We start from the raw sequence: 22,429 nt of genomic DNA, 5'->3' as shown, positions 1-22,429 counted from the left end.
TTTGGAGCTTGGGGTATGTTTTGTTGCAAACAGGAGGAAGCTGTAACCAGCAAGTCCCTGACATCTGCAGGATGCTGACACCTCCAAATGTCGGCTTTCGGGCGCTTACTTCCTACTTCGCTGCTGCTGACATCACAGTGCTGTTCTCCAGTTAATTACTGACATATTGTGCTTCGACTTTCAAGAGGTTTTTACAGGCACTTTAGCTACGGTCACAGCTTTGAACACCAAATAAGGTGGCTTGTTTACAACCTAGACTTTGACAGATGCCCGTGTCCTCCCACTATTCCCATTGCACAGTTCACCTTAGCTCAGTTTCACTCGGCAGTGAAAAGAAAATTCCCCTTAAAACATGTCCATTTAGCACCTCACTCATAAAAATGAACTGGCTATTATGACATTTTAGTTCCAAGAAAATGGTCTAAGTTCCCTCCTGAGGGCAGGACAAAATGACCCATTCGTTGTTGAGGTGCAGGCACTTAGTTTCCCTCCACTGCTCCACTCTGATATTCACATAACCTGCCCCTTAATGGTTCAGACCATCTCCGACCCAGCTTCTTCATTATCTTTCTTTTGTTCTAGATGGATGATTTGGGATCGGTGGGGTTACATTTCCGGCAGTCAAGCAGGCAGGCGGTGAGCACATAATGGCTTCAGATATTATCGAAATTAAAAGGAGAGGCCGCGTTTAAATTGGCCCCGCAGGAGTGACCGATAACAACACGAGGTGATAAAAAAAAAAAGAAGAAAGAAAAAAAAAAGTGTCCAGTTAAGAAAAGGAAGACCTCAGAGAGGGAGGGAGAGAGAAAAAGCTCAGACACTTTCTGGTTTAGAGAGAGACAAGAGACATTTGGGGAACTGTGTGTACGTACGTTTGTGTGTTTGCGCACGTTCTACAGTCAGCTTGGGAACAGGCACCACGTCTACTGTCCTAATGTTGAATCAGAGCAGAGTGGTAAATACACTCCCTTTCCCAGAGAGAGACACAGAAGTGCTGCAGAACTCATCTTGTGTGGCCACTCTAGTGGAACATGGAGTTTTCATTCTTCTTTACCCCCCCCCAGAAAAAAGTGGAGAGCATGCGCGTGTGGGTGAGGTGACTGGGGTTCGAGAGTGTGGTCGATGGGAGATTGATTTTATGTGTGAGAGCGCACGTGTGTGTTCTCGAGAGTTGGCTATCAGCACGGCCCCCTACCTTCTGCTCAGTCACTCCACTCTGCTCTCTCGCTCTCTGCACTTTAGAGAAGGTTTTTATCTCTCCAGCACCGAAACACTCTCGAGTCTTCACAGTGAAAGGAGAAAAGGCGTCAGTGCTCCACACCTGCTTCTCTGTCTGCCCTTATATACTGCAGGCAGGCCCAGTGTGAGAGGGATGTGAACTGCTCCTTAAACATAAAGCAGTACACTCCTACTTGTTGTATTTAGTTGTAGCATATAAAAAAAATATATCAGAGCTTGTTTGAATACATTTTGCAGCAAACAAATGAAGTCCTCTGTTCCTGGGAAGAGGCACAAATGATTAACTGAAAATGAGTTGGTGTACACCCACTTCTACCTGACGTATTTGTACGTTACCAAACAAAAGCAGGCGCAGCAGATTTATATAACGAAACAAATGTCAAAGTGTCTGATGAGAGTTGTCATTATGCACGGGTTTACTTTGGCACACTTTGTGTCTCGTGTCTAATGACGCTTTATTGTGTGGTTGTGAGCGTGCCTGCACGCAAACAGGCAAACATGCATGAAACGGACCAATCAGGAAGAAGAAAGGGAATATCTATTGAAAGAAGTGTTAATCTTTCCTATAAAACAGCATAATTTTTTTTACAAACGGTACAGTACTGTGCAAAACTCTTGAGCCATCCATTATTTCTTTATATTTTTTACATTTTGCTTTCAGGTGCCAGACTTTCTTGCTATCTTGAGCAAAAGTTCTCCAGGCTTTCTGAAGGTGTCAACTTTACATTGTGTCTTTCTTAACTTTGTTACTGGCAGCATGTCATCATTTGAGTCCCATTTCTTCTGTAGAGTCTACAAAAAATACCAAAGACAGTATTTTGTTAGTAAAGCTGACATCCATCATGAACAACCCACATCACCCACTGCATGAGTATGTGAGTGGGCTGAGCAGCTCCTTTAGTCAGAGACTGAAACACCCTCGCTGCAGGAAGGAGCGCTTTCGCAGATCATTCATCCCAACAGCAGTTAGACTCTATAACTCCTCAATCATGATGTCATAAGTCACTGGACACTGTGAACATCCACGGTCACCACTTCCATGTGTATGGACATGTGCAGGTATATATGTATGTATATGTATACATATGTATATTTAGTGTGTACATGTGTGTGTGTACATGTCTATAAATAGGAATATTAGTGGTACAATAGTTATGTCAAGCTATATAGTTTATATCCATAATCACATACTGTGTATGCTACCATTGTATATAGTGTATTATCTTACTTTTTGTCATTGATTGTACTTATTTGTATTTTTGTATTTCCATCTGATATCTGTACCTGAGCTGAGGTGATGCAAAAATTTCCCCGTTGTGGGATCAATAAAGTCTTATCTTATCTTAAAATAACAAAGAGCTACTAGGCAAAAAGTTTGGTCTGTCTTGGCATGGGGTCCAGTGTGTTCATAAAAATCTGAAGAAACTGGACAAGTGGGAGCAAAAGATGAAGTGACATGCATAAAATGTTACCGACAGCAGGTGAACAGTATCTGAAAGCCATGTCCTGAAGAAACAGGAAAGAAATCCAGCAAAGGCCTGACACAGGACCTGAGACTTTCAGCGGATCTATCTACTGATGTCTCATCAGAAGTGGTCTCGGTGGAGCGGTGGCTATCAAGGAGCCATTCTAAGAAAGGGAAGCACAGAGGAAATGCTGACATAAGCAAAATTTCACAAGAATTGGACTGAAAATAAATATTAACAGGTCTTATAAAGTGATGAACGCCATTTGAAATTTCGTATTTTAGTTTAAATCACCGTCACTAGGTGCAGGGGAGGTCAGGAGAGAGGTACAACAGTGAGTGACTACATTATCTCATGTGATGCTACTCAGCCAGTCAAATCGTTTATTCAGAGCGTGTGTGAAAACAGAAAACTCCCAAGAGGAGAGGAGATGCAGAAGTGGGGTTGAAGCTGAGCGGGTTTACATGTTAAATGTAGTTATGGGAAAAGGAGAAAAGGGGAAGCTTAAAATACACCTTTGCGTTATTTTTTAATTAAGCACTTTTGCTTTTTCAAAAATCTCTTGTTTATTTTGGAATGCAAACCTTATTTTACTCAAAAAGAGAAAAGAACATTTATCATTTATTATTAGAGTACCCTCCGGGTCATTGTGAAACTTCATAATAAACACTGTTGGATGGCAACAACCAAAGAAGAGCTTTGAATGTGTTTCAAGAACCTGGAGAACTTTTCCTCGAGACTACCTACAGACATTACAAAAGCTTGTCCAAGAGAGACTGCGTTGAAGAATAAAGATGTTTTTAGAACTGTACAAACTCTCTTTTTGCCTTATATACTACATATGCACATTTTTCAGTAAATCAATGCACCCGTTTCCTAATTTGCTACTAAAATCTAAAGAAATAAGGATCAAGACATCTGCACAATACTGCGTATGTGTAAGAAATTCTTTATGTTGTTTGGGATCATGCAAGAAATCAGAAAAACCATTGTTATTTGAATCTGACATGCGGGCCAACACATTGTTTCCATTCCTCTTCACATTTCCCTTTTGCTCCTAAACCATTGTTCAGAGAGGGAATCAAAGAAAATGACCTAAGCTCATTACTCCATCTGTACGTTTGGTCTTTTGTTGGTCTGGCCGATTGTTAAGGTGTCTGGGCCGGGCCAGGTAAAGCCCTGATTTATCTTCCCTCGTTGGGGCCAAAGCTGGCCAGGAGAGGAGGTTTGTGAAAATCCTCTGCAAGCAAATAAATCCTAATTTTGGAGCAGAGCTGGAGAGGGAGGAGATGAAGGCCAGCCTGCTTCACTCCTCCTTCACCCCCATTTTTTTTTCCTTTATTTTGCTCATGCTAAGACGATTTCCTTTGTTACCCCGGTGACATGCCCGGTCAGCCTCTGTAACAATGGGCTGGTGGTAATAGCCGTAGATGCTGAAGATGACTTCTGGCTTTGCCGAAGCAGATAACAGAATTCTGCAGTCAAACTGACTGAAGCCATCTTTACCTCCACGCTGTTTCTCCAGTGCTCATTGCTTCCCTGTTTTGGATCCCTGTCCCTTCATCTCACCAGTATTCCTCCCGTCTTTCTTTCTGTCTTTAATCCTTATTGTCCTTGTTACTTTTTTTTAAATATTCCTTTTCTTTTTCCTTCCGTCCTTTATTCTTTTCATGCATTTTGCCTCGCTGTTCCTTCTTCTACATCACTCCATAGTTCCTCAAGCCTCTCTTTTTTTCACTTCTCCTTCATTTGCTCACCGTTAACTCCGCCACAGAGGACTTAGTCACGCACCCCTTACTTCTTCTCCTTCGCCTTCACTCATTTTCTGGGCGTTCCCTCGTCTCCTTCCTTTTTCACTCAGAGGCTTCACGACAAAAATCGTTTCATTTTTTTTTCTCTCTTTTTTCCGTGTCTTGCTGATATTCTCATCAGTAGTAACAAGTCTGCACAGAGACACAAATGCGGAAAGTAATCAAATTTCTCCGGGGTTATCGGTGAACACATTTATGCGCACACACTAACAGACACACAGGGCGAGAGGTCATTGTAAATAACTCAGCTTTCGTGCTTTCATTTCCCTGGGGCATTGACTCTTGCTTGGCATTCATAACCATAATATGCACAACCTGACGGACTCTGTGTGTGTGTGTGTGTTTACTGATAGTACATAAACACGCACACAAAGGCATATTTAGTGAAATATACACACACTGCAGGCGTTTTGCAAACCGATAGACTGAAAAATATACATTCTTGTTATCAGCACACACACACACACACATAAAGACATGATAATGGGCTGTGCTTGGAATTTCTCTATCCATCTTTACTTGCTGTTCCACTCGTCTGCAACCACTGATACTTGTAAGACAAATCCCGTCTTCTGCTTCATCTCTCGCTCGCTCTTTCTCCAGTGCTCACCTCTTTGAAATCTGCAGGCAAAACACCGATTATGTACACACATCCATATCCACATACACCTGCTTAATCCCAGACAAGGGGTTGTGTTTTGAGACTTTTTAATGTATTTATGCATTTGGCTTCTCCTGAATAATACATTGTTATTTGTTATTTTCACTGTGTATGCTTGGTGAGAGATGGAATGGAGTGAAAATAATAAAAGCGGAGCGGTGCTGAAAAATATGAGGATAACTACCAGCTCAGCCGACAATAGCGGATATTTTATTTCATTTCGCGCGGAACAAGAATGACGACAAGTGACAGGAGACGGATTTCTAAAGAATATTTGTTTCTCTCTGCGTTGGCTTTGATTCTGTGGCATACTACAACAACAACAACAAAAAGATCGCTTATTCACAATCATCATTAAAGGATCGCAGCGTGGATTGAATAGGATAACTGCTTTATTTAATACATGTTTCAGATTATTACTCGTTTTATATTAATGTATGTACAGGAACACATTATCAGAAATAGAATATGGATAATCTTGTTATTTCTTTCTACCACTGAGTCAGAGTTTTAAACAAGGAGTCATTTTTTAAGGTGGCGTTGAGCAATAGATCCCCAGGCTTTTCTTTGGCTGCTGTTTCAGTTCTTGTACTTAACCAGAAATGCTTTTTAATTGTTGAACCACTTCAAAATCACCTAATTTGTTCCAGTATCTTTAGTTAAATCTATGAGAAATGTCAGAGATGACACAGTTTGTCAGGAATAAATCATTATTTTTGCACGAGCTAGGTGATTCCCAAAGAGCTATTAGCCAAAAACCTGGCATATCTCGGCACGGTGTGCAGCCTGTCCTTAAAACATTTAAAGAAAGTGGACAAGTGGAGGACAAAAGAACAAGTGACCTGTCTGAAAAAACTGCAGCATTTGGAACAGTATCTGAAAGTCCTTGAAAAGCCCTGGAGAACTGTTCCTGAAGGCTACTTGAAGAAATGACAAGAAGGCTTACCTGAACGAGTTGAAGAATAAAGATGAGCATAGCAAATATTGACTTTGGAGCTCATTAAAATTGTAAAATTGCCTGTTTGCCTTACACTGTATTTCCATGTATGCATGTGTGCACATGTTTGCACGTGGTTCAGTAAATTGCTTCTCCAAGCCAGATATAAAGAAATGAGGGGTAGCTCAAGACATGTGCACAGTACTGTAGAAAACGTCAGTCTTGTGCATGTATATCTACACTGTATTCCCTGTTTACACACAGCACCTTCATACAAGGTTCCTTCATTACTGTTCACCCACTCCTGCCTCGCTGCTTATTTAAGGTCTGTCCATCGACTGCATCCACTCCCCAGAGTAATGCTGTGTTCACATTGTTGCAGTGGAGGGCAAATTAGATACTCCTTGCCTTCACTGGGTGATTGATTGTAAATCAAAGCACCACTGATGTAAAATGAGCAATCAGGGTTGTAACTTTTCAAAGTTTTACCTTTTTTCTCAACAAGGTGCTGGCCACTTAGACGCAGTCTTGTTCGGGAATCAACTGGCATTGTGTCGCCTCAAAGCTGAGATGATGTAGCGCAGTGGTTATCGATCAAGGTCGTCAGGAACCAGAGTCCTACTGGTCTTCATGTTAGCGACCTAATCAGACACTGTTAGGCCTGGGTTAGAATGTGAATGTGCTTAACTGAGTGGGAGGAAAGAAATCCAGCAGTCTATTGTCCTCAGGATTTTAAGTGCTCAGTATTCAGTGTTCATAAAGGATCTGGTGTCATGGTCCTGGGCCATGTTGGCCCAGTGTTCTTAGTTTCCTTGTATGTTTGTATTTTGTTCCTTGCTTAGGCCATGTTTTCTGAGTTGCCCTGTTGTGTTGTTCCCTAAGTGTTTTCCCTTCATGGCTTTTACCCCCTGTGTGCCCCTCTGTGTATCTGTGAGCCCTCGTCTCTCCTTATGTTTTATTCCATGTTTCCCCTGCCCTTTATGTCTAAGTTCTCCCCGTGCTCTCTCTTCCCCCTGTGTGCCCTCTATGTATTTATGAGCCCTCGTCTCCCTTTGTGGTTGTTTCATGTTTCCCCAGCCCGTTATGTCTGTGTTTTCCCCGTGCTCTCTCTCCTCCTGTCTGAACCTCTGTGCACTTCCTGTTTACTTTGTGACTCTCACGCCCGTACATGTCATGTTCAGTTCACCCCGCCCTGTCTCGTTATGATTATCAGTGTCACCTGTGTTCCCCGTGTGTTCCCACTTTCCTCGTTAACCCTCTGTGTATTTCTGTCTGCGTCTCCCTCTGTTCAGCGTGACGTCGTCCCTCATGCTGTGTGTGATTCCCCCGTGTGTCCTGGTGAGCTTTATGTTAGTTTTTCCCAGTTTAGTTTTGTATCTCCTATTATCTTTGGTCAGCAATAAAGCTGCTTTTTGAGTTCATCCCCGTGTGTGTGAGTTTTGCATTTTGGGTCCTCCTCCTGCCTGCCACACAGCCGAGCCTTGACATCTGGGGCATATACACTATACGTTGTCTTAATCTTGCCAAAAATGTTGTATATGCAAAATTTGCATGCACTACTCTATCATCCATTGGTAATCAATTTGCGGATCAATATTAGTGAATGGCAGAAATAGTTGAAAATGGACAAGTAGGCAGTAAAGGGCGCTTCGTGGCTTTTTAGTGGAGGAAAGACATCAAATGATTTCTGCGTTTAGAAATTTATGACAAGACTACACATACATCTTCATCGGTAAAACAGCCACAAGTGACAATTACAAGGTAGTAATGTGCAAATTTCCATCCATTTCATGAGATTCTCTTAAATCATAGGAAATGCCGAGAACATGGCTCAGCCAGAGGACTCGGTGACCTTGTCGATGAGTTGGAAGTGTGCAGCTTGTTGCCTGCAGCTGTTAATCCCACTGTTCATGGTTCAAAAAGATTTATATGACAGCGCCACTTGGTGACATATCATCATAAAAGCCACGATGCTTCATAATAAAAGTAGTCCAGTTCTTTTTAGTGCTAAATAGGATGTACAAGACGGCCGTCAGTTAATTGCAAAGAGCAGTCAAGAGAAGCCAACAAAAACAGTAATAATGAATCTATTCATCGTTTACTCTAAGCCCCTCGTGGCAGTGGCATGTGCCAATGGCAGACTCTACCAGTAACTTCTATTATGAGTAGATAATCACAGAACAGAAGAAGGAAATGCATAAAACAGCTATTGTGAAAACACAGTTGGTTTCCATGAACACCTAATGGACTGTAACTTTAAAATGATCCATCAGAAAAACAAAAGGCAACAAGCAAAATAACAATTAGTTGCAAAGTTTTAAACTGTTATTTTTATTCTGTTGTTTTAGCTGCTAAAAGTGGCATTTTTAAAAATGATTTTCCCGTTTCTGCCTGAAACCTTGCAATTAAGCTGTAAGTATTTTCTAGTGGCACTAGAGTTCCTGTAACTCTGTGACTGCATGATTTCGTGTAGAAAATATTTCACACTGAATTGCTTATACGTCAAGGAAATAATAGTGTTCTCTGTTTTTCCTTGGTTGCCCATTTTTGAACACTTCCTCCCCGTTCTGTTTCCTCACTTGGAATCAAGTTTTCTTTTGTTTGTTTTTTTCAGCAGTAATACAAGCAAATTAAAATGCTGCTTAGTTCAGTTTTATCTCATTCGCCACGACCACTTGACCGCTGAGGCTAACCCATATGACTTTTCTCTGGCAAATGCGGCCTTTTTTTTTTTTTTTATCGTTTTCCTCATTCACCTTAACTTCATTCCAGCTTTGTGAAAATTGTAAGGACAGGCCAATATACCTTCATTCCGTAAAATGTGTTTGTGTTCTATGGCTTTCAATTTTCCTCACAATTAGAATAAATGGCTCACGTACACACACACACACACAGTCCCTGCCTGCTGTAATAATGCTTGCCAGAAAAGAGAGAGAATAAATCCAAGTTATTTCCATCTACTGTTTGTTCTAAATAAATGTCAGTTCTTCTGCTCCACTTTCATGCGCACTCTCTCTTCCTCCTGCAGCCTTATCAAAATTTAAATTGTTGTCATGTTAAATAGGGTCCTATATTGGAAGGCTGAAATGGGCATGTCACCTTGAGCAGGTTTATCTGATTGTGTGTTCATAAAGATGCTTTTTTAGTATTAAAGTTAACTCGTTGTTATTTTTCCTAATTAAGCCAAAATCCTCAGTGCAAAGAAGTCACTGATGTGGTGTGTCTTCATTTTTCCCCCTGTTCTTTAGCTTTAATATAGATATCACATACAATAGATAGTAATTGACTGATTGTGTCAGTTAGTTATTGGAAATAAAAGCTTAATGTGCTGGGTTCTAAATATTGTGGCTTATGTCTATTTGTAGGCAGGTTATGAACTGTGAACTGTGAGATCTTCTTATTTGCTTAATATTAACAGTTTTTGGATCTGCTTTCAGGAGTTAATGAGAATAAAGCAAAGTGAGCTCAAATTTTTATTGTTAGTCACCACACAGCTTCAGCACCCAGCCTGGGAACTGCTGACTTTAAACTGCTTTCATGATATGGCTTTAGATTTATTTGCTCTTTTATCAGCCGGTGACAGAGAACTCTTACATTGATGTTTATTTAAGTGTGACTATTGAAAAAAGAGATAATGCAGCGTGCACTATCGCACTTTGAGCTTATCCTGCATTCAGGTGAAGAGTGTGCTGCTGACACTGTATGTCTTCACGCAGATGTGCCTGTGTTTGTACTGAAGACCAAACACCCACTGTAAGGGACTTTTCAGCAGCTCTGAACTGCATTTCGCCCCCAGCAGCTACCGGTCATTAGCAAGTTTTTTGATAGCAAAGGCCAAGCATGATTAGCCAATGCCTCACTGAACATCAGTAGTGATTTTGGCTCCCCACCACCACCAGCTCCAGTTAATCAGAAGCTAATGAAAGGAAATTTGTGGCATATGCACTACTTAGCCCACATGAGTCTTTGTACCTCTTTCTGGGGCCAGAGGGGATATTCTGAATGCAAAACTCAGTTTCAGGACACAATTCAGACCCCAAGTCTCCAAATACTGACAGAACCCAACTGGCTGTAATGTAATTAGCATTTAAATAATCTAATTACATTTTATTTGTAGTATTTGATTATATTTAATTCACAGTGCCTATTACCTCAACTTCCATCATTTTCTTAGCTACCTTATTCACAAGGGGTCGCCACAGCGGCTAGCTCCGTGGTAGACTTTCACACAGGATGCTCTTCACTTCCTGACGTAGCCCCCAGGAGATTTTTGTCTCCTATTGAAACTGACTTTTTGTTTGTTATTCAGATGTGTACACCGCCACATTTTGGAGCTACGACATGAATAACTTTGTTAATGTGACTTGTTTTGTCATGTTCTTTGAATTTTTGTATTTAAAAAACAGCGTTGCATTATAATTTTCTTACTTACTTTCTAAAATGCAATTTATTGAATACGATCATAACTTTTGTCATTCATAAAACGTATGTGGTGAGGGATTTTTACAGTGAGCAGAGCATCACCCTGCATGCTTCTATCTTTGCTAACGTGGAGATCGTCATGAACTCTGCAACCCGCTTCACTCGTAGTGTCACAGGTTTGCTATTCTAATATGAAGGCATACAAATTACATCCTTACCACATAGAACAACACAGCATGATAGAGCGTGCACGGTATCTGTAATTGACTGACTGCGCACTCATAACCTTCCTGACACTCACAGTCATGATCCTACACTATTAATAGGAAACCAGAGACTGCAGTAGAAACAAGTAGAGTTAAATTATACTTTAGCAGTTAAAAACAATCAGTTTTACTAACTCACAAAGGAAGAAAATCTCACAGAAACTCAAAAATATTGAATGTAGTGCAATTAGAAGAAATTCATTTAGGACTACCCTACTTAATCTTTTAATTTAAGCATTTATGTGCTCAGTATGGTGAGTCTAACCAGGTTTTTTTGTTGTTGTTTTTTGGGTGCTTTTGATCCTGAGGTGCCTGGTGTAGAGCTCAACACTTAAAAACCACATGAATACATTATTGATTATGTGGGCTCCTGGCCTTAAAGAGGTAAACAGAGAAGCAGTTAATAGTGCCTCCGGCTACACTCCCCAACTTATTTTGGTACCAAGATCTTCTTTGTTGCTTTCAAAAGGCCTTAATCCAAGAGAAAGAACTCCTGGTACAAGCACTGACAGCTTGCCAATAGGTAATACAGGCTTTTTCCCATAGGCTATTAAGGGGACAGAGAGGCCCTGAGGTTAAAGAAACTGCCCATCAGCCAGTGTTTGTCTTTTCTTTTTACCTTTTATCTCTTTCAGCTTGTTTATGTAGATTACAGGGCTAAAGTAAAGTGAGTTGTCACAACGTCTTGATGGTTTGACACATGATGTGCAGCCATTCGTGGACTCCTTTAGCAGTGCGCTTAGGGCACCTTCAACATTATTATGAGTGGATAACATATATAATCGCTGTGTTTACAGCTTGTTGCGTTGCACTGAATAGCCAAAGGCATTTGTTTGCATTCTGAAAAGTCCTCCGCATCGTGTTATGTAGCACAATCAGCCGTTTTGGACACTAGATTGGCTGCAGGGCTGCCGTTCTGTATCTCACCTCTGATCTCCCAGTCGAGTAACGGGAGCTTTTCCCTCTCCCAAGCACATTTTGTTAGTTTGGAAAAAGCATTTCGATGCTTCCAATTATGATGCACACGATAAGTTGGTGGAAGGATTTAATGTGCCTCTGGGTTTTCATCAAATGGTGCTATTTAAATGAGCGTGTTAATATTCGTTGATATTTAACTGAAGAATTTAAGTGTTTTTTGTTGTTGTTGTTGTTGTTGCTGTTAAATTGTGTGCTGTCCTTTTAAAAGACCTGTGCATCTGTGTGTGTGTTTGTCATAAATGCCATACCCGGGCGATTTAATCCCATCCCACCTTCTTTCTGTCACTCAGCAGAATAAATGGGGCCTGTGTTGTCATTTCAACACCCCACCTGTGCTTTACTGCATTTTCCAAGCGTAAGATATCTGCCAGCAGTAAATGACAGCTATGGTTCCAAAAATCAAGCATTGTGACATTTTTTGTATTTTATCCTCTGTTTTTACATTCATATTTTTTTTCTTAAATATTGATTTAAAAGAGCAGCAACTGAGATTTTATGACCGCAGGACGAATAGCTGCGTATCGCGACAGCTAATGGGGATCTTTCTAAATCAAACTAACCTAAATTAAACTAAACTAAGCTAAACTGTCGTAAGACCTTTGGTTAAAAATCTGCTTAGACATACTGTACTCACAACTCCACTTCTTGATTGTGTGTGTGGCCGACGACTGGAGCATGATGAGGGCTTTTTGTGGTTCGTTTTCCATTCTCAAGGGTAAAACAGCAAAGCGTGTAAAAGAGAGCAACAGCTGCAGTTCAGTGGAGCGCTTTGAAGAACTACATCAAACACAAAGAATCATCTTCCAGCCATTGGCCTCACAGCAGAGGGAACGAAGTGTATGTGTGTGTGTCTGGAAAGCGTGTTGGAGAGGTGTGTAGGACTGTTAATCCTTTGGCCTTGCCTCAGTCCCTGCCTCCTGCTCCTCACCACTTGCTTTGGGTATCTGGCTGCTGCAGATTCTCATCCATATTTAGTTCTTGGATTTCAGTTTTTGTCGATCTTGTCTGTTGATTTTTTGACCATTCCACGCCGTTGCTTTCTTTCTCCCATTCTGACCCTTTCCCTTATCTCCCTTCTACACACTTCTCTTTTACTAGTTCCTCACCACCTCTTCATCTACTGTCTGTTTTTTTGTTTTTTTGTTCAACTTCCTTTCTTTCCCTGCCTGCTTTGTCTTTGTTCAAACAACACCAAGTGCCCATTGTTGTGCTCCTTCTGAATTTCACATGCCCAGTTTGTCTTTTAGTACTGTGGGGTTATTTTTAAGTATAGTTATAATAGTTTATAATATAATAGTTTTTACTATATACTTACAAAGATACTTATGCATTTGAATTACTACATTACTCTTGTATACCAGCTTGGTTGGCCCGGCATCGTTAATCCATGATAAGCAGCAGCGAAACTGGCTAAATGTCAAGGAAATTATACACACAACTTTATTTTATTTTAGTATTTCAGGATTTTGGTTGAGATAGCTAATTGTTTTTTTGTCATGACTGAGATTAAAAAATCAATACCAGTCATCTTGTTTGACTGTCTTTTTTACCATTTAAAGGCTCGACATTAAAGTGATATACTTCCCATTTAAACATTTTATGTTTGAGGTATAAGCAATTTATTTTGATGTACTCCACAGAGTTGGGTTATAATTCAGACATCAAAATGTTAGTTGGTGCAGTTTTATGGATGAAAGTGGGGGTCACGGTGTGTAAAGCTTGTCTCAGTATAAAACTGGAAAGTAGGAACTGTAGCTTTTCCCAAAGAAGTAAAAAAAAAAAACCTAAATGTGTAACTTTGCCTCTGAATTACATTTGTTTTCTATTGCTGCATTTTTCTTTGTCAGACTTTCTCCATAGTGTTTTAACTCAGTCCCCTTGTAACTTGTTTTTGTCTCACTGTCGCTCCCTCTCTGCTTCTTCTTCTCCTGCTGTTGATGGGTGTACGAGGGTTCTTGATTAGAACACACACTGCCGAGCTCCCCCTCCATCGCATCATTGCATTTGATTAGCTTCAGCCCCATACCTCCCTTATCACTACCAGCACAACAGGAAGCACAGCACACACACACACACATACAGGTACACATGCATACATATCACAAACTCACTTGCAGACTTATCTGAACTCCATGGTTGCCTCCAAACGTGCACTGGCATATATGACTCTCCCCACACTTGCGCACGCATCTGGTGTGCGTCTGGTTTCGTGGCAGCGGGGTATCAAGTAAAGCCAGCACGGCACTGACAGCTCCGTGTCCCTAATGAAGCATTAATAAACTACAGCACAAAACAGTGGATCAGAGAAGTGGAGCTCCCCACCTGCCTGGAAAGTCTGCTGACTGCCAGAGGGAGAGATGAGGAGGGAGAGGATCACTGTAATCCCCATTCTCCAAAACCCCTCTGCTCCACTTTTCTGGAAGACATCGCAGACAGACAGACATACAAACACCTGCTAAACTACTCCGAACTGCCCTAGTGGTAGTTCTCGCTACACTACGTGTCTGCGTAACTGCACTTTTCCACGATAACATGCAAACACACAAGCGCACGGGCTCAGAAGGTGAAAACAATACCACTTAAGCTATAGCTTAGCTTTAGCTCTGTAAGAGACTTCACATATTATAGTTAAGCTGCTACAAAGTGCCACCCAACATGTCAGCAGCTTCTACACTTAACTACAGCCAGGAGTGCAAAAGGATTTGCTTCACAGTTGTTGTTATTCTCAACATTATGCATTAATGCAGTTTGATAGAAAGTTAATTTCCATGCATGCAGAACAATAAAAAGGAAAAAAAAAGCTTCCAGTTCTCAGAAATGTACACTTCTCAACATGCTCAATTTCAGCTCAGAACGAGTAGAGAAAAATGGCAAATTTGCATTTTTTTTTCTCTTGTACCCTTTTTGCCCACCTTGCATTGATTTTATGTTCCTGCAGCACTGCATAGTTTTCAGTTTGAGAAACACACACCTTAAATGTGGGCAGTGCTAATCAATTATTTGCAAGCACCCGGCTAACTTCTGCATATCCAGTACAGCGCAGCACAATTAGACAAATTGTTATCCCAATTTGAAATCCACTTGGCGTTAAAAGAGCAAGTTGCAGAGTTGATCAAGTGTTGATTTGTGACGGTGTGTATTCAGAATTTCCCACAGCACATGAATTCGCAATTAGGCACATAGGTAGTTCAGTTACAATGCATCCCACAATGCCAGTCCTGTGGTTTAAATGAAGCAAACCTGCTGAGTGCAGAATTTTGAAGGAGGCCTGTCCACACAAATGCTGCATGCTTGTGATTAGAAGAAAGGGGGGGAGCAATTGTTCTGTGAAAGGAGCCAATCAAATCCAGGTCTAGCTGTGATGGACTGACAGGAACGAGTCCATTTTTAGAAAACGCAGTGTCTCAAGTGTAAATAAACCAGAGTTTTGTCTCCTTTAAAAGTCTTTTAAACATTTAAATCTATAAAGCATTATTCTATTAATTGGGCCCCAGGATGTTTGCTTTTCTTTTGGGGTGTCCTCTTGTTCCCTAATCATATGCCATCTCTCACTGTGTTTGTGCTGGAATGCCAGTGCTTTAGTGTCACTTGTCTCTGTGTATCCTTATGGGTTTTTCCCCCTCATTATCCTAGCAGCCCAGACCATGCTGAGATTCACTCTGGCGAGGGAGAGTGATCTAATTGGCAGCAAGGATCATTCTAATTTACTGACTTTTTACCTTTCCTCTTTCTCCTCTTTGCTTTTTTGTTGCCACTTTTCACCTGAGAAATGATTAGAAAATATAAGTAAAAACTCCATGTAGTTTGCTATGGCGAGCATGCTTTTTTCTGTCTTTCTTTTTTTTTTTATTTGAGCTTGTTACACCGATCACATTCGCCCAGGCAATTTGCCTGCTTGTCTGAGTCTGAGAAGGAAAGCTTATCTGCACTAACGCCCCATCGAGGCTGTGCGTCGTATCCAAATCGGCCCCTGTTAGCATTCAAATCAAGCGCCCCCACCTCTCCTTCCTGTTCTACCTAGCTCTCGTGCCCCTTACTATCGCCTCCACCCCTTCTTGCCTGTCAACACGCCAGATTTGCTTGGAGGAAGGGGAGGTTGGGGAGGGAGAGAAAGCCCAGGCTATTATTTAATGAGATCAAGAAGTGCTACGAGGATGCTGTTTACTCTAAGGAAAGGGGGAATCACTGGGTTTCTTTCTCGTCTTTCTCCTACTCTTCTTTAGATGTGACTGCAACCCCTTAACAACCACTATTTTATAGAAGAAGTGAGCATTCTGACAAGGTACGACTTCTTGTCAGAAAACAACTCCCATTCCCAACAGCAGGTCTATCAAAACAACACGCTAAATGGACTAGCACTTATATAGTATGTTTCTAGTCTCACTGACCAAACTACAAGAGCCACATTCACCCATTCATCCATCATACACCAGTGCTACTGTGGGGTTCAGCATCTTATCCAAGGACGCTTCGGGATCGTGTAACAGCTCTTATGAATAGTGAATGACCGACTGTACATCCTGAGCCACAGCTACCTGAAGAAACTTGATTGTACAAGCCCTGGACAAATTGCAGTGTGATTGCTGCGGTCTTCTTTTTGCGGTTTGTGGGATTCTGCTGTGGCTTGTACCTTTTATCAGATGTACAGGAGGGGCTCAAAGTTGAACCTCTGCTCTTGTGACTTTGGGGTAGGTGTGAGCAAAAGAGAAGGGAGAAGGAAACATCCAAGGGCTTATTTCCCACAGCCCACAGCAGTATGAGTGCACCAATTCATGGTTCGTCATGCTTTATCATTATTAGATGACATAAGCTGATGGATCAAATGGGAGTTAAGTCATTCATTATCCTTGGTTATTTGGGTTTTTGTTCTAGCTTATTCAGCTTGCCTTATATGTGTAAAAATGGGGAACAGGATGCTAATGATGAAAGTTGAATAACAGCTGATGCTTTTATCCTGATGCTCAGACTTCAGACTCCACATCTCTTTCCAAAACACTGGAGAAGTTGGATATCAAACTTCCAGATAGGGCTTTACTACCTCAGCATCAGCTCCTCTGAATCGAGTAGAACGTGCCAAAGCCAGACAAACTACTCTCTGATTGCTGGATCATTCTTTGAGCTCACTTACAGCATGTATATTTTCTCAGAGGAGCCCGAGATTGCACCTTCAACCCTACGATTATTAAGCAGGCGAACTCATAGCATATGCTGGGTAACACAGTAGTTTGTGCATGTGCACTGAAAGTAGCTCGCGTATAATTGCTGCAACTGTGATTTAACATGACCTTTTACCTGCTCCGGCAGATACAACAAGGTTTTTATAGCGGCTCCGTTCCCACAAGTCATCAGCGTTTCATTGTTCATGTGATTAGACACACAGCAGAGGCCAAGCATCACAATTGCTATCTGTTTCGCATGAGCAGCCATTAAGTCATCATCGCCTCACAATGACCTATGATTTCCAGTAATGATTTATGATTTCAGTGAGTCATTTTCTACGAGTCTCTTTTAGTTAGAGATGCAATTACTTGATCGTACTTTATCTTGAAGTTACTTGTAAATTAGAGTCGGTTTCAAAGTTCCTGCTGCGATACAGCTCAAATATAAAATGGGGAGTGGGAAAAAAGTGTTCATTAAAGCGCCTAACGCACCAAACCTCAAAAGAACTTGACAGGAAAGAGCAAAAAAAAGAGAAAAAGAAAGGAAAGGAGGGTGGTGGGGATGTGTCATAAAGACGAGGAAGGCGAGGGAGGGGGGGTACGCTTTGATCAGGAGCACTCCTCATAGCTCTCCTGTCTTCTTACACATCCATAATATATCTCTGCACACATTCCAGTCTCTTATTAACAAGGCAGTGCCATTTCATCCCGGAGGCAGGTATTGAATTTTCAAAAAAGGTAGAAAAGAAAGAAGGCAAATTTGAAACACGCTCTGCTCTTGTCTGAGGAGTAAAGAAAAAAACGCACACAAAAAAAACAAAGCGAGACGCACAGAGTTTGCGATTCAATATATACACTCCCGCTTTAAATTAAATTCATCGATGTTGCTTGTAACAAAAGCGGGGATAATATCAGACATTGGTAAATATTTATTCTAAAAGTGGCGGGCTTAGGAAATGAGAGGGCTGCCGATGCCGCGCTTCTCTCTCATGGGAAAGCATGTTTGTCTGTGACAGTCATAAATATGTATCATGCTGTGAGAAGACAGCGATTGTAATCTCACAGCTGCCTTTTGTTGAGCATATGAGGCCCGAGAAAAGCCCCCGTTGATGGCGCACAAAGGCAAAATTAAAAGTTGCACCTTCTCCTCGGATTGGGGTACGTCGCTCAGCGGCAAGTGGCGTGCCGCTTAATTAGGATGGAAACAAATTCCTCACGAGGGAGGAATACCCCTCTTCCCTGCTCTCACTTGGTCTAATTTATGGAAAGGTAAATATTCAAGGGTCGCTTTTCAGCTGTGCCGATTAAAGCATGCTTGAGCGTAGCGACACAGAATGTGTTGTGAATGCAAAGCTTCTAATCCAATTCACACTACTCTGTGAAATGAAACTTGTTTGTACTAGTAGATAGCTGTGGCAGTGCATCTTTACCCAGGGGTGTCAAGTAGTTCTTCAAACCTCAGAATAACTAGGCAGCGCTTGTAAAAGTGCACCGAAAGCCACTTGAATAAGGTGGCCTGTCATTTGTGATGCACTCCAGTGTACTGTAGCGGTGAGCACTGTGACGTATTAGCGCTTGACAGACGTGCTCTTCAGTGCAAGAGCCCCTTTTGCTTTTGACTAAAGCTTGTTTTTATGTCTGCCCCTTCCTGCAGCTCTGAAGGATCCCTGTACCGAGGTGGCCTGCAGCTACGGCAGCACCTGTGTCCAGTCTTCAGATGGCTTGTCGGCAAAGTGCATGTGCCCCCTCGGCTGCGAGGGCAAGCCCAAGCAAGTAGTGTGTGGTAGTGATGGAAAGGACTACGTGAATGAGTGCGAGCTCCATCAGCATGCCTGCAAGAACAAGAAGAACATTCGTGTGCAGTACCAAGGACACTGCGGTAAGCTCTCGTTGTGTTTTCTGTGTTTCTGTTTTTTGTAACACTGATTTTGAGCACAGGTAATATTGAAGAGTTCCCATCACAGTTTATTTTCTTTCCCAACCCAACTCCGCCCTATTTTGCTGTAGCAGGGAGATGTCCCAGAGTCACACTATCAAATATAAATTGTTGCAAAATATGGAAATACAAAAAAAAACCCTGATAGTATCAAAAATTACATTTCCAATGGTGAAAATGTCATTTTTGTTGAGATTTTTTGTTTTAAATTGTCAGAAAACCTTTTCTTCCCTTTCCACTGTTTCCTACCTCTTCCTCTTGTGTTCCTCTATCACATACCCTGCTTATTTAAGGCACACCTCCACTCTAATTCTCTAATTCATTCAGGTTGCTTTTCCCCACACAGGTTCTCCTACGGTGCAGATTGATGTTTTCTTTAAATAGGTTTTAAGAGCAGTTTTTTGTGTTGTTTTTGGCTCATCCTTGTTCTCATCAGGCAATTGTTGTTTACTCTCAAGGCGCTCGACTATTTAGCTCTTTTTATTCTGTGGCGAGGAAGACGGAGGGAAAGACTACAGATAGTAACTCTGTCTTTTAGCAGCAGGAGCCTCCAGGAGACAGAGCGGGTGGTAGGCAACGAGAGATGGATGTGTTTGTCCACAGGCAGAAGGTTGGTCGTATAAATCCAACATGAGTCGGCCAAAGTGACCCGGGTTGCACCGTCTCCCCTGGGGACGGCGTCAGCTCAGGGGACTGGTTGGCCCTGATGGTGCTTTAAATCTTCCTGCAGCCATTTCAACTGAGCATTGGCTATTTCAACTTGCTAGCCCGCGCCAGGCAAATGCTGTTGATTTATCTGCACTGCTAGTTTTTACAGAAAACAACCTATTCTTTTTGTAATCACCCCACTTGCTCAGCTAGAGGAAAAGCATGGACTCTAGAAGCTGTTCTTCTCGCTTAATGGGTAGTAATGGTCTTTCTCTCAGATAATGGTCTGGCTGGCGGGTCAGGCACTGCGTCATGCAGAGACGCTGCGTGCATTACGATAAAACCCCTGTTTGCTCAGTTGCAAGTCTCTGCAAGCCTTTGTATTGTGCACACAGAAAACAATCCGAGGCCTGGCCTATGGTCACTCCGCCTCCCACCCCCATGCAGCCAAAGCGCTCCGTCCCTTTTTCTGTCCCAGCATTGTCACTCTTTGTATTGCTGCCAGAGGTCTCTGGAAACCATTCTCCCTTATTCTCTGTTTCTCCTTCTCTTTCTACTCCTTTCCCGATGATAGGGTGTTTCATCCTTGGTGTGTTTTGAATGACTCGCCGGCAGCTTGGCAGTGATTTAATATGTCACGGTGCTACATAAATCCTTTGTCTTCCCACATGCTGAAAGCGTGGCGAGCAGGATAAAGCCTGGGCTCCTGTTTCAAGGAGTAACACCCCCATCACACACATCCACAAACCAATTCCATTATGATCACGGACTGATAGGGCCAAGCGTGCCAGACCAACACTCCCCTGGAAGGAAGGAGGTGCGAGAGAGCAAATCAAACCGATCGTCTCTTCATCTGTTTCCTTGTCTCCCCTTCACATCCAAGGTCCTACTCTGAGCTGCTCTCAGCTGCCGGGCCACTGATAATATCTGTGAAGCAGATATTCCTCTTCTCTTCTCTTCTCAGCTGACATATCATAGCTATAAGACTGTTCGCCGCTAATTAAAAGATGACTTACCAACACTTTATCTAACAGGACTTAAAAAGTTTTCTTTGAAAGGAGTTGCCAGTTTGAACACAATTAATCCAGACTGTGCTGCTTTTTTCTTTTGCCAGTCAAGCATTGTTCACTTTTTTCCACAGAACCAAAAATGATCACAGATGTTTTAGATTATGTTCCCTCGGAGTCTAATTACAGTTTTTCACAAATTCTAAGACACATTTCCTGAAACCTTATGGCCTTTTCTCCAAGCTTTAAACACAAGAACCAATTTTCAAACTACTTTCATAAAACCTTTGACTCTTCTAAGAAAAAACACACACACACAAAAATGCATGAAAAGCTCAAAACTACACAATATTTTTTAGATAATTTGCTGTCAAAAATAATAACACTACTGAGCATTACAGTACAACAGAAATGAGGAAACACAGTCTCAGCTTTCTGGTAATTTCTTGAAGTATCATCAGAAATAGTTCTCCAAACTTCTTGAAGGACATTCAAAGCTCTTCTTTGGATCTTGGTTTGTTTTGTTCTTTGTTTGGCATCATTGTCGTGCTGAAAAATTTAGTTTTTCCAAATCAGATGCTTTCCACGTACATGGTGAATCAAACTCTCACAGTACTTTCCTGTGTTCATAGTTCCATCATTTGTTGTTAAGATCCTCGACGACACTGGATGAAATGTGGCACCAAACCATGACAGAGCCGCCACCATATTTTACAGATACATGTAGAAATTCATTGTTGCACCTTTATCCTGACCTATCTACATATTGACAATGATTTAAACCAAAATTTTTTAGTTTGTTAGTTTGGGTTCACCACTCTGTAGGAGCTTTGGTCCCTGTTTCTGTTGCTTTAGAATTGAGACCATTGAGACTATTTCTGATGAGGCTTCATTGAACAGTGGATGGATCAACTGTTCAATGAAGATCTAGACCGGGGGTAGGCAACTCCAGGCCTCGAGTGCCGGTGTCCTGCAGACTTTAGATCTGTCCTTGATCCACCAGATGATTCAAATTGCTAAATTACCTCCTCAACATGTCTTGAAGTTCTCCGGAGGCCTTGTAACGAACTAATCATTTGATTCAGGTGTGTTGATCCAGGGTGATATCTAAAGCCTGCAGGACACTGGCACTCGAGGCCTGGAGTTGCCTACCCCTGATCCAGACCTTTAGATGGATCAACTAAAGGTCTAGATGCTTTCAGTGCCTCTGTCAGGCCTTTGTTGAAATATTTTTTACGTCTGCTAATTGTTCTTTTGGCCTCCACTTGTCCAGTTTCCTCAATTTCTTAAGGATACATTACACACCATACCAAGGTAATGCCAAGTTTTAGCTAATAAGTCTTTGGTAGTCACCTTTTGGTGCAAAAATACAGCTTTTTTGTGTCAAACCATGTTATCTTTTTTGTAGATTCATTTAGAGTAAAAGAAATGAGAACTAATTATGTGTTTTTGTGACAAATTGACAAACCTTTCAGTCACCCAACACATTCCTATGTTACGCGTTCGGAAACAGGAGGAAACATGAAACCCGTTTGGATTCAATCTACACATATACATTTATTTTACTTTCTCATCATGAATCGCTTTGGAAAACACTATCTAACACGATTGTGGTTAAGGTTAGGGATAAGGTTATGGTTAGGGTTAGGGCTCGAATACACGTCTGGAACGTGCGTTACCACCGGGACCGTCATTCTATTGGATTTCACCCACAACCGGGCGCATGTCATAGGGACACGGAAGGTTACCTTTCGCGTTCCCATTGGACGCCTTGGGACGTGACAAATCGTCGGTATGTTACGTGTCGAGAATGAGAATGTTCTGGTAGACAACACAGGTTAATCCCTGGAGTTAGAAAATGAAACAAAAATGAGTGAAAAAGCAGCCAATGTTCAAAGA

At 41.7% G+C, this 22,429-nt stretch overlaps 1 protein-coding gene across 7 annotated transcripts in view; it reads left to right on the top strand.

The window, feature by feature from the left end:
* agrn (agrin) overlaps positions 1 to 22,429 on the top strand; it is a 258,498-nt gene that overhangs the window by 148,244 nt on the left and 87,825 nt on the right. For all 7 annotated transcript variants that reach the window (XM_085261191.1, XM_085261192.1, XM_085261190.1 and 4 more), the window contains one exon: positions 18,594 to 18,818. In XM_085261191.1, coding sequence (XP_085117317.1) covers positions 18,594 to 18,818 — 225 coding nt within the window. The remainder of the gene's footprint in view (positions 1 to 18,593; positions 18,819 to 22,429) is intronic.

Source organism: Mchenga conophoros, linkage group LG20 (genome assembly GCF_057382185.1).
Source record: "Mchenga conophoros isolate Kocher_MC1m ecotype Shallow Benthic linkage group LG20, M_conophoros_male_GT1.1, whole genome shotgun sequence".
Classification (NCBI taxonomy): domain Eukaryota; kingdom Metazoa; phylum Chordata; class Actinopteri; order Cichliformes; family Cichlidae; genus Mchenga; species Mchenga conophoros.
This window is presented reverse-complemented; position numbering and strand designations above follow the sequence as displayed.